The following is a 12,624-nucleotide window of genomic DNA, read 5'->3' on the forward strand; positions in this document are numbered from 1 at the left end:
TAAAGGCGTCTAGATAAAGTGCCTCACACCTCTGGCACCTGGGTTCGAGTCTCCGCCATGGCTCCATATGTGTGGAGTTTGCATGTTCTCCCCTTGTCGTTGTGGGGTTTCCTCCGGGTACTCCGGTCCCCCCCCAGCAGACCAAAAATATGCCAAGGCTGATTGCAGTTGCCAAATTGTCCATAGGTGCCCTTGAGTGAGTGGGTAGTGTGTGCGTGTGCCCTGCGATGGGTTGGCACCCCGTCCCGGATTGTTCCCTGCCTTTCGCCCGTAGCCTTTGGGATATAGGCCCCGGACCCCCTGTAACTCTGAATAAGTGGTTACAGAAAATGGATGGGTGTGCATACAGCTACTAGCCCCAGTTGAGGGGAACACGCATCACATGCCTGACACAGCACTGTCGCTTCTGTTATATAGGACCACCTGGCCCGCGACGCGGCTGCGAATTGAAGCGACCTGACAAACCGAAGCCCCACGCTGCTCTTCTCACCTGCCCGTGAACCGGCTGGCTGATAGGTGTCACCATGAATGAAGCGCTTATCCAGCTCCACCTGAGGCCCCGTGTTTGAACCAGGTCACCACGGCGTTTGTCCTTAATTAACAGGTTTCACTAAGTGTCACTTCTCCTCACTGCCCTGACACCACGAGCTGACTGTTCATTCTAATGTCCAGTCGAAATAAACAAAGTATGGATGTTAGCAAACAGGATTATGCTACCCTGTTATTCACATCCAGGGTCCTCGTGTTCCCCAGTATCCACAACATAAAGGAATGGGTCCAGGATAGCAATCTTATGTGCATAATTAACAGGATCTAAGCCAGAAATACCATTTAATACCTAACATCAAGATATTAATTCTTAAGGATTGTTTTCAAGCACCTGAATATTATGCATATACGCGGCTCCAACAAATATCCATTTCACAAAATAACATTATATATCTTTGCTGTTATTTCTTTCTCCGCGCACAGTAGTTCTGTATACCGACGTCAACGTCGCCGAGAATACTGCCCGTTACCATCAATTTGTATGATAAAGGCCTGGAATTCCTTTCAATATGCGGGATCCCCGGACTCACAGGCGCGCGCACACACGCACGCACGCATCCATCAAACGGCGAATTCCGACTATCACCAAACAAATGTACGCAATTCGCTTTTTGCTACATCGTCCGACATTTCACTGATGCTAACTGCGATTAGATCCCAGAATTAAAAAATAAAATCATGTAAAGAAAAAAAATCTTGCTTCACTCCATTGAAACAGTGCAATCCTAATTGTTCTAAAGCCAAGTAGTATTTTCAATAATTTACAAAAAGTAAAGCCAAATTAAAACTTTTATTTGTTATTATTTAGTTACTAGGTCAAATTCCTACAAATAAAAGTAATAAAAAGAATCGAGCATACGAATGAAACGGTTATCATGCAATGAACTTCTAAATGGGTCACAAGACCTATAATCGGATGTGTTTTATGTACATTGATCTTACTTGGGGCACAATTCAAAGGAGATTCAGAGTCCATAGGACTGCATTATTTCCAGCTCACCTCGTTGCTGGCACGTCACTAAGGATGCACCCAGAAGCACGACTGCAAGGCAAGTCCTCATCTTCTTCCAGATTTCTCATCAAAATGAGAAATGTTCCTGCTTTTTGTTTGTATTGTTTTATTTTCTTCCTACGTTGTTTTCACCGAGTCGATCCTTTCTTCTCGGTGGCTTCCAGAAGTAGTCCCCCCCTCCGCTCTTGTCCTTCTGCACTTTCATTCACCATCAACTTTTGTCCGAACTTTTCATCCCGTCCCGCTACAAAGTGGCAGGCTCTCTGGAATGCACCATTCCCGGGCTGAGGGGGGTGTGCACGACAGGGACTGCGGTCGGGGCTGGATTCATTACCCCTACCCCCGCGCACCCCCAGCAAACTAGGAATGCTAACAACAACGGCGTAATAATAAAAACAACAGAACAACAAAAATACTGATGATGATATTAATATTATTGCACCTTGCGACCCTGCTATATAAGCGGCGTAGTTTTCACGTATTATTCATATTGTGTTACAGATGCTATATTGATGGGCGAAAATGTTTTAATGATGTTTTTAAATTATTTTTAGCTTGTTAAATTAGGCACGTTTCAAGTGAGCGTAGACCATTGCAATTAGTTCTCGTCGCTGGTGCTGTATTCTGCAAATTCATATATATTCAGTCTTCTGCCCTATTTTATTGATCGCATTTTTCTACTTAATTAACTAGGCCTATTTTTGCTTTGAAGTTGTTGTCTGTTGAATCAAAAGGAAGTCCATCCATCCATCTTCTGGCCACTTATACGGGGTCCCCCAAATAAAATTGGGGTGTGAACAGACCCCGTTAACTGTGTTGTCTTCTGGGTCAGCTGGCAGCAGCTGTCACTGCATGTCTAATGCTTAAATGGATGAGAGACAGAGCCTATATCTTCACACAAACAGATTAGCTACACACACTCAGGTCACCAGGGTACTTATTGGCCTGCCCCGACAGACCGCTTTTTTACTATTTAGCCTTTGGGTCCAACTGATACATGATGCAACAGCAGTATCAGACTCCCAGTCTATAGGAAGATCTTGGGGCCTTAGCAGTGGGTTTTCATGGTAGGAATTTTAGCTGGATTTTAGCTGGATTGCGGTTGGGCATTTAGTTAATTTACTGAGCCACAAAAATAGACAAATCCTTATAAATATACGAAATTTTAAAATGAGGAAAAAACTGAGAAACAGAAGGTGTCAGACTTTGAGGTGATAGTTTGCTTGCTGTACCAGCAGATACTCTGATACGGCCCTTTTTTATAGGAGCTAATTGCCTGACTAGTCTGCAATAAGATGAAATTTGTGTTCGGTGGGGCTCTCATTACCTTCAGGAGCAGATGGGGTGAGAGTGACTAAAGAGAGAGAGCATCTCTGAAAGCGAGACTGCTGTAGAATGGCCAGTAATTGATCACAAATTAAGCTGGATAGCGCTACAGTCACGTTAGAGCGGGGACTGTGAGGATGTCAGAGTGCGTTTACTGCATTTAATTGTAATCAACTGCTGGCCTGGCGCTGACTTTCTGGCGAATGTGGAGATTTACTTTCCCGGACGATGTGATGAGAGATGCTAGATGTAAATTAAGGCTGAACGAAAGCAAAACTAAGCAAGTTCTGAGTTTCGTTTCAAACAGATTTATCGCAGGGCCAAGCATAATTCCCAGTTATATAAAAGTAAGTAGCCGTGCAAATTATCCTTCACCCAGCCTGATCAAACAGAAACAGAAAGAGAACTCGAGGGACACTGGCGACCCCAGGGAGGAGCTTGGGGGGCGCTTTAGCCCCTCCTACAATGACAACAACACCCCTCCCCCCAAAGAAACTGCTTTTTATATCATATGTCTGTGAAATCTGTAGTCTAGAAATATCTTTTTAAACCATTTTCATGTGCTAACGGAATATTTTTCTCAATATCGTGATAAAGATATGAAATAAAGTTAAAATTTGCTACTTTCGGCATCATAGCCGTTATTTCGTTTCATATCTAGTGGTGTTTATTTTATTATGCTACTCCTGTTTATTTATTTACAAAGTAAAAGTCTGAGGAATGCCATTTTCTATTGTTCTTTCCATCTTGGTCTTTCATTCAAGCGCAGGGCTGTCAAATTCCAGTCCTGGGGGGCCGGAGCCCTACATATTTTTGGGATTCACCTCACTTAACACACCTGATTCAAATCCTTGTGCTAATTACCACACAGCTCTTGAGCTGAATCATTTGTGGTGGAAGGGGGAAAGAACTAAGCTACACAGGGCTCCGGCCCCCCAGGACTGGATTTTGACACCCCTGCTCTAGCACATAAACCCACACATTATGTGTTTTATCGAATTCTGCCATACAATATAATATAGTTTTAAATTATATACAAACTTTGTTCTGTTGTTTATAGGAACAACAATGATCCTCAGGCGGCCGATAAACATGAGACAGTCAGCCTCCCATGAACAGGATTCTCGCCCCAGGTCACAGTGCCCCGCAACCAAGGTTACCACATCTCACCTAATACTACAGACCTATACTTAGCAAATAGGCCTGTGTTGTTTTAACTGCCTTGCTGACAGAAAACAATATATACTGGGGTTTGGGGTTCAGGTTTGCTGGTTTTATACATGTAGTATATATTTTTTTGTCCAAATATTATTTATTTATTTATTATTGCTTCTGTCGTCGAAATTAACCAAGTGGACCCTCCCCAATCAGCAAAATGTATGTCCCGCATGGTACCTGCAGCATTAAATCACTGGCGCCACCCCCCGCCGAGGGATCGGACGTACCACGAGCGGCGGACCTTGAGAGGAGGAACACGGAGTCTTTGTGTATCTGCTGTAGGCTACTAGACTAAACCTGCATCGAGTTTGGACATTGCGGAGACATACCGGAAAGTACCTTGAAGTGTCATTTTCTTATGAGAAGGTTCTGCGTGGAAACCGGGCGGCTCCATACAAGCAGCCATTAGCGCGAGATTCTTCCTTTCATGTTGCATTATGTGATCGGAGTTGTCACGGAGAACACCAGCCTCACGCTCGGCACAGACCTATTTATACGTTTCATATATTTTTTCCAGGTAAATATGGTAAAAATGAAATAGTATTCAGTACATTAACCCAGAATATATTTGTCCCTGCAGAGATTTGTCTAGTGGGACCTGTATTCAGTATCAAGGGCTTGGTTGTGGGGGTTGAGGTCTCCACCCACTTAAGAGGGTCCAGGGCTGGTTTTGATTATTGGGGGGTTACAACCAAAAGGAATCAAAAGGAACAAGCCCCCCCCCCTGTACTTTATGCCCATGATTGGCATTCACAAAGGAACTTTTTGTACTGGCAATCGGCAGTTCTTTATATTCTACTCCTCTATGGCTAAAGGAAATTGCTAAAGGAGGGTAACAGTGACTCATTAAAGAGTGTCGTGCTTCAGCATAGGATGAAGGTGGCCACTCAGAATGGTTTAGCATTTATTGACGTGGATAAGTCATTGAATGTTTGTAAATCCTACCAGGAATACACCCTCCACACCGTAACAGTCAGGATGTTTACATGCACAGCTAAGTCGAGCTACGGTTATAGTACGTTCATGTCCCAGTATACAAGCATGGGAGGGGAATCGATTTATTGACATAAGTATGTCTAACTCCGCTTCAATAGGTGGCGATACGGCTCCTTTCAGCTTGTTAGTATTGGGCTTTTTCTGGTTGACATACTATGTCACAGACGTAAAAAAAAATAATAAAATTAAAAACAATAGATTAATGGACAAATGAAGTGACACAAGCTTTAATTGCGAACTGGTCGGAAGAACAGATCCAACAAGAAAGATAGGGAAGACACAGAATGAAAGTGAGGTTGTGGTACTCTGATGTGTCTGATTGCCTCTTTGGAGTGCTAACTGTCCAGGTAATGTCCATGGGGGAAGTGGGGGGGCTGTATTTCTTACCCACCTTAATATCCTTAGCCATCAGTCTAACTGTGGCTGAGAAAAAGCTGTTGTAGAATTGTGCTTTGTGGTGTCTTAGGTTATATCCTAAGTTCTTCCTCCCGAACAGGCAGAATGCTGGGAGATGTTGATCACTGAGTATACCCTGAGCTATCCTCCTACTGCGCAGTGATCAGGATAGCATGGCAAGAAATAAAGTATTTTGTTTATATAACTATGACAGAATGGTTTTGGAAAATTTTCAGAACTATTAACAAAATACCTCGCCTCATGTTGTGATGTCATTCGGCACCGGTACCTTGAAATACTATACATTTGTACCTTCTTGAAGTACCAAAAGTACGGTACCTGGTGCGGTGGAAAAGCGCCCTTTGGTCGAGCGGTGAATTGGACAGCTTTACAGTGTTGTACATTTCGTATGTGTTGTACGCCCTCTACTGCGCTCCAAGCTTCTTCTGTGCACCAGCTTCTCCTGTTACCTTGGGTTATCTGGGTGTCTTAGTCCTACATTGAGGATTTCAGTCAGGCTGACATGTTTACATGTACTTTAAAAGTCTGGTTTTAGTCGGACTAACACAGTACATCGATTTCCTTAGTGTGAATGTAAACATACTTGAATACCTCTTCATTCTGGAACCCATTGGCTTGTTTTTGTCTGCACCACATGGAGTCATCATGCCTAGTGTGAAGATGGTGAACGATGACTCATCCGAACACTGGGCCCCTTTCCACTGCTCTACCCGTGGTCTTGGCATCAAGGCATCTCCAGGTACAAGAGGTGGTTCTTGCCCTGCAAACCAGCTATGATTTTGCACTCTGTGAAGTTATTCACAAACTGTGCTTGCGAAGCTGCCAGTTCACACAATAAACTTTGATTTAATACAGCGAGTGATAGGCAGTGATTTACACCCTCTAGTGGTAGAAAACGGAAACGGACTCGTTGCGTTATTTTGTAAGACCAGACGCTTTGGGCCCCATGTTTCACTTTAAACAACCAAAATTGCAGGAAAGTCATCAAAATCCATTCTAAAATAAAAAAGACATCCTCCACCTGCATTAACACTTCTTTAAAACGTGTTTGATTTGAATCAATATGGATAGGCAAATCAATGACTCATAAATCAGTTCCTTCACAATGGGGCCGCATTCTGAGAGCTGCCTTTTTGACACGTACATTGTGCGTTTGCCCAATGCGCCCTCTAGTGACACTTTTGCAGTATTCTTCTTTTTTTAAGTGGCCACTGGCTCATTTTCACAGCAAGCAAAGTGCTGACATATATTTAATTAGTGTGTGTTTATATTTCCTGAATTCTGTACATATAAATGATGCTGTTTACAGCTGCAAATGTGACTTGCATGCATATGAGCTACGAAGCTTCTCCTTAAGGAAGTGATTCATGTGCTTGGGGGCCACCTGCTGGGCCTTTGTTGGGGAAGAAGGAAGCCTTTCATTGGCTGGACTCCCCAGAGAAATCATGTTTGACTCCTCCCCCAGCACCCTCATTTGCATATTGTGCCTGGGCACCCTATGAATGGCTCATTAATGTTCACTTGTTACATTGCACAAAAATAAATAGCTAAAAATTAATGGCTCGGGAAACAGGAGTCTGCAATGCAGGAGAACAAGAGTGGAATGACAAAATGACTGCAGATGTTGGTTTGATTTTAAGGGTTAAAGGGGTATTTTTTCAGTTAATGGTCGGATTGAGCAAGTAAGGAGGGGTTTAAAGCCCTCCCCTAAGTGAGTCACTATCCCAGAGCACATATGGGGTTCAGCCAGCCAACCAAGGTGATTGGAAGCCAAGCTGACCTCTGTTTCTCTGTTATGGGGCCGATGGCACAGCTCACGCTATCTGCTTAGGGTACCAGCTGGAGGCGCTGCAGGACCACACCTGGGGGACCACTCAGTTACCCCCACACAGGAGCAGGAACCCCAGCTGACTCAGTGCCGGCTCCAGACCAATATCAGAAAGGGTGCATTTTGGACCGATTGACTACCTCATGGGGAATATTAATTTGCAACCTTATTAACCCCGGTCTAAAAAGACGGAAATCATGGTGCCCCCTATGGGTGGCAGGTCAACGTCTCTAATCGAAAGGTGAAGCATTCACTCCTTCGAACGACTCCATAAACACGGGCTACACCGCTTAACCGGCTCAACCATTTGTATTCCTGCTTTGAAGGCTTGTGTCTCCCGCAGGTGGGACCTGGTTAGACTCCTGGAGGTGCTTAATCACCCGGCTTGTTGTTGTCAGCAACACAATCGGTTTTTATTCTCTGTTGCGGCTTGAGCGGCCCACACCTAGTCTGCTCGCTTCATAACTGCATTAGCTTGGTGCTCAAATAACATCTCCGTTTCTTCTCATCTGCCGGAGAATCACGAACGGCTTCCTCCACTCCGCGCAACTGCCTCCGCGGGCTGTCCCACGTGGAGCCGTGCATCTATTTATCACGTTGTTCCAGTTTATCTCCAGATTTATACATCTATTTACTTTAAACATTCCATTTGCCGCCCGCCTCGCCGCCTTCCTGAGAAATTACATCTCAGCGATCGCGTTCCCCTCCCCGGCATGTAAACATAATATCGCACTTCGTTAGAGCCGGCGACGGCTAAATATTCGGTGGGCGACTGGCACATTAACGGGGAGTTAAGGCGAAGGCGAGGCTGCCTAAGTGGGAGGAAAATAACAGCATTCGTGTACAGGGCTCTGTGGAGATGCTTATCTCGGTTTATTGTGGAACGTGGCTGGAGGGTGCAGTGCGCCGTCAGAAAATGGGTTGACTTTGTAGTTCCCCGTCACACTCAGACACCTATTTCTGTCATATGTGGTTAAGGAGTGGCGCCACCTGGTGGAGATTCGTTATGCGAGTCGGTGCCAAAATGGGAAAACGAATAAACAGAGCAGGAAGTTGGAAGAACGGGATGAAAATGCCGACAATCTCAAGCATCAAAAGTCCTTGACCAAAAGAGGCCGCTGAAGGAAGGAGCCGGTGACTTTCTTCTTGCTTGCTTTGCATTTCGGCCACAAAGCTTCCCGTGTGCGACTTCCCTGTCCCCCGTGCTCATCTGCATTACCGAGAAGATCTCTGTTTCACCACAAGGGATGACTTCTGGTTAAGAGTGTGGCTGATGGTTTGCCAACACAGGCTGTTTTTTTTTTTTTTTTTTTTTGCGGATGCGTGACAAATGCCTAAATCCTCAGGAACACGGAGCAATGCGCAAAGCCTCCATTAGCCCAAGGTGGAGGAAATGCAAATGGGGAAAGTGTCAAAATGGTGGAAAATAAACATTTCCATTTGTAGCTCGTAAATAATAAATAACTAGCTAGAAGCACATAATCCGCTGCTCGACTTGGTGCCACAGCCTCTTGCCTTTGATCTCCGGCAGCAGATATCGGGGAGGAGAGAAGGCGGCGAGCGATTTGACGCGACAGGTATAAAATTGAAAACAAATACGGCTGCATGCTCCTTAAATCACGGGCTGCTCTAGCAGCTTTCTGTGTTTACTGCTACCCTCTGCAGGGGAAAGTGTGATGGATGGCATCCTTACAGGCTGCCCCCCCCCCCACCCCCACCCACCCTACGCTTTTCTCTAGGATGGCACCATCTTGATCAGGCGCTGTGCTGGACACACGTGGCCCACTACCTATCGTAGCCGTGGACCAACTTTGATGGAAGATTGTACCTTGTGCTCTGGAGGGATATAAGCATTTTTGGATAGTTGAGGGGGGGGGGGTGTTTCCAAAAACTGTTTTTTTTTTTTTTAAGAATAGCTGCCTTTTCATGGAAGAGCAATGTGAGTACACTCAGGTTAGTCATGTGCCATGGGTTCATTCATTAAAACTGAATTTCAGACCACACCAGCTTCATGTGCAAGAGATTCCCCCCCCCCCCCCCATCTCAAACCCGAGATATTTAAAGGATGTGCAGAGTCTACCCAGAAAGCTCAGGCACACTGCTATAACTAAGTGACAACGAAGGTATGAGTTTCAATAACTAACGTTTTCCATAATGGCACATCCATTATATGTGGTTATATTAAAAAGATGGAACTGTGAGAAGATTTATGCACTTCGCTCTACATAAAACATTATTTGCCAAGGAAAATTTGACAGTATGGAGTAAATCAGGAAAACAAGAGTTTGTGGGAGCCTGACATTTCGGGTGAGATCAGTTTGCAGGATGGCAGTAATTAAAATTTCTTTGGATCAAACTTTGGTGAATTGGCACCAGAATCAGTATCGGATCGCCGTGTAGGACAGCGGCAGATGCTGGGGTTTAAGGCCGTGAGCTGAAGGGATCCCAGAGGACGACAGCGATGCAAGAGATCAAGCGTCCGGGCACACGAGGAGTAGGGGAGGGCTGTACAGGCGTACGAGGACCTGAGGAAGGCTCGCAATTAGCCACCATACAAATCAGCACTTAACCACGCATCATTTACATGGTGCTGTTTGCAATACTTATGATTCGATGGCGCAATCAATGCAGCATTAGCAGTTTAAGGGGAACACGCGACAATCAGACAATCATAATCAATAACCCTTCAGTTATGTTTGTCGTCTTAATCATGTGGTATTTTTCTCTTGCATTTTTTACCGGCGAGCCACCGTACGACACATTGGTCTCGTTACTGGGGACTTGGCGCACAGACACACAGACACGCAAACAGGAGTGAGGGTGAACCATCTCGGAGCGTTCACACAGCCTCACTCTCACTCACTGACACTCCGGATTAGCCTCAACGCCGAGTAAACAGTGGGACAACTGGGTAAAAATACTCACTGCGCCTGGCTGGGCTACATTTTGGCATATATACTGCAGAAGAAAGCTTTACTGGGAGGACTGGGAGAGATTTGGTTGGATCAGACCCCATTGGCATATCAGCACCCATTGTTGAAAATTAATTTCAGAGTGGGTTCTAGCCTGCTGGTTAGCCAGGGGAGCTAATGTTTACCCTTTATTTCTCAGTTCTCAGAAGTGGCTTCCTCAACATACATCCGACCCTCTGTATCCTAAGAATCCCAGGGCCCAAGGGGAACATTGATCTAAACAGCTTCCTGAAGATTTAGAATAGAGAGTCTCCTCCAATGACCATGACCTTAGCAGGATGGAGGGGTTTGCTGGCTTTGACCACCCACAGAGCAATGTGGTCTGGAACTTGGTGAAGAGGTCTATGAGGAGCAGCCTGGACCTACGATCAGACAAAGACCTTCATGAAAGGAGCCTGACGAAGCAGAATGAGCTACTCAGCCAATGTACTGTTCCCCTTATATCAGTGCCAGGTAGATAACGGTAGTCAGTACATTTTTAATTTGTTGAGCAAACCCTGCAGGACCCTTAGCAATCCTTTGTGAATCACCCAGGTCTTCTATAGGTTGTCGATAAAGCCGTTTTTTAAACTGGGACGATTTAAATTCACAGTATACCCAGATGATAAGTTTAAGAGCTCGTTTACCACGTACCAGGCCAAATATTTTGACTAATGGTGAACAAAGAATGGAATAGCACTCAGTCAGCCAAAGACAACGCCTTCTCCAAGCCTCCTACATACTACGCGAGGTTGTGGGGTCAGAGCTCTACCAGCTGGCTTCTCCAAGTCGCCACGCATTTCATCAAAGACACACGCCTTTCTGTCTCGTTAATGGCAACGCTACCAACTAGGACTCTGTCAGTCATGGTATCTGTCAAGCTGAACGCTCGTTTGAGGATGTTTTTATTTTTTTATTTTTTTAAAGCATACAGAAAAATGCCACCCCCACATGTTTGTTTATCGGCAAACGGAGTTTAACATTTTCCCTGCACAAACATCTGCCCGCAGGTAACCCAGAAAGTTGACAGGAAACACATTCTGCCATGTTCCTACATTCATTTGCCAATTAATAAGGATTTCATAAAACATACACACACGCACGCATGCACACACACACACACACACACACAACTTTGTGAAGTTTGAGTATTGAATACTGAGTCCAAGCACTGCTGAGCTTGAAGCCATCTGCTTGTAACATTGCCGATACCTTTTCAGGGGCCCTGTTCAGTGTCTCTCAGCACACAGCTTGTTTCTATATTTAATACTGTCGAAATTCAGGGAAATGCACCCGATTGGCGTCTTTCGGAAGGGCCTCTCACTTAACAACTGGCTTTGTTACTTTCGATTCCAATTTAAATCAGGATTTGAAAGATGCTGAATAATCCTGCCTTAAAGTCACCCCAAAAGCAACTACTGGGACACGCACTCAACCCTTTACACAGAGTGGAAATTCAAAAGTGGCGTTTTGGACATTCAGCCACGTTTTGTGACCGCTGTGGTATCATTCCATTTATATGTGCGATGCTGGTGTTTATTTGAGGTCTTTGTCACTTTGGCAGTAATGTCTGTTGGAGTTGGATTGCCGACTGAGAAACTTGTGCCAATCTCACATACCCCGACTTCCCTGAAAAGCAGGTGCTGTGATGTCAGACAAGGAGCGATTAAAGTGAATGATATTCAAGGACAGAGTGATTTTTCCCATCTTACACTGTAATAAAAATACTAAAACAAAACCGATATATGTAGATTTATGTCAAAAGGAATTGCAAATATTGCTAACTAATCAGCTATATGGAAAGCTTTAGAATTCTACAGCTAGCTTTAGCCTATAGCTTACAGAAATGAGACTTGTCTGCACAAACAGAGCTGAATGTGTGACGTTTAATCAACCTTTCAGGGTTATCATGCTTACGCTACTGTACAGTATTCTCGGTTTGCAACTCCTTAACTTGTAAAAGTACATTATTTTATACAATTATAATAATTATATTATAAAATCATATTTCAGCCATCAGCCGTGTCGATTGTTTACATCTGGAGTTGTGGCTCTAGTTTGTAACTTGGGTTTTTCCAACTTGGAAATTCTGACACCCGTCTTGACTGGAATACAGTCTTAGACTTGTAGTGTAGCAGCAGGCTAGGTTTTCCGGAACTGGCCATCAATATTAAACAGCCAATTGGATATTATTTCGGTCAATACTGTCTCTCCTCAAGTGCAGGTGTCTATGCAGATGTGTGTTACCGCTCGACGTGCCAAGCTCAACACATCGACAAACAGTGCAGCAGAATGTTCGTTTAAATGAAAAAAAAGAAAAACTATCC

The 12,624-nt window shown here is 44.5% G+C and overlaps 1 protein-coding gene across 2 annotated transcripts in view; it reads right to left on the minus strand.

Moving 5' to 3' along the window:
- The window catches only part of lama1 (laminin, alpha 1), a 46,410-nt gene extending 44,620 nt beyond the window's left edge, over positions 1–1,790 (minus strand). For both annotated transcript variants that reach the window (XM_023822884.2, XM_023822883.2), the window contains exon 1: positions 1,550–1,790. In XM_023822884.2, coding sequence (XP_023678652.2) covers positions 1,550–1,610 — 61 coding nt within the window. In that variant the 5' untranslated portion in view covers positions 1,611–1,790. The remainder of the gene's footprint in view (positions 1–1,549) is intronic.
- Positions 1,791–12,624: the final 10,834 nt, after the last annotated feature.

This window comes from Paramormyrops kingsleyae, chromosome 4 (genome assembly GCF_048594095.1).
Source record: "Paramormyrops kingsleyae isolate MSU_618 chromosome 4, PKINGS_0.4, whole genome shotgun sequence".
Lineage (NCBI taxonomy): Eukaryota > Metazoa > Chordata > Actinopteri > Osteoglossiformes > Mormyridae > Paramormyrops > Paramormyrops kingsleyae.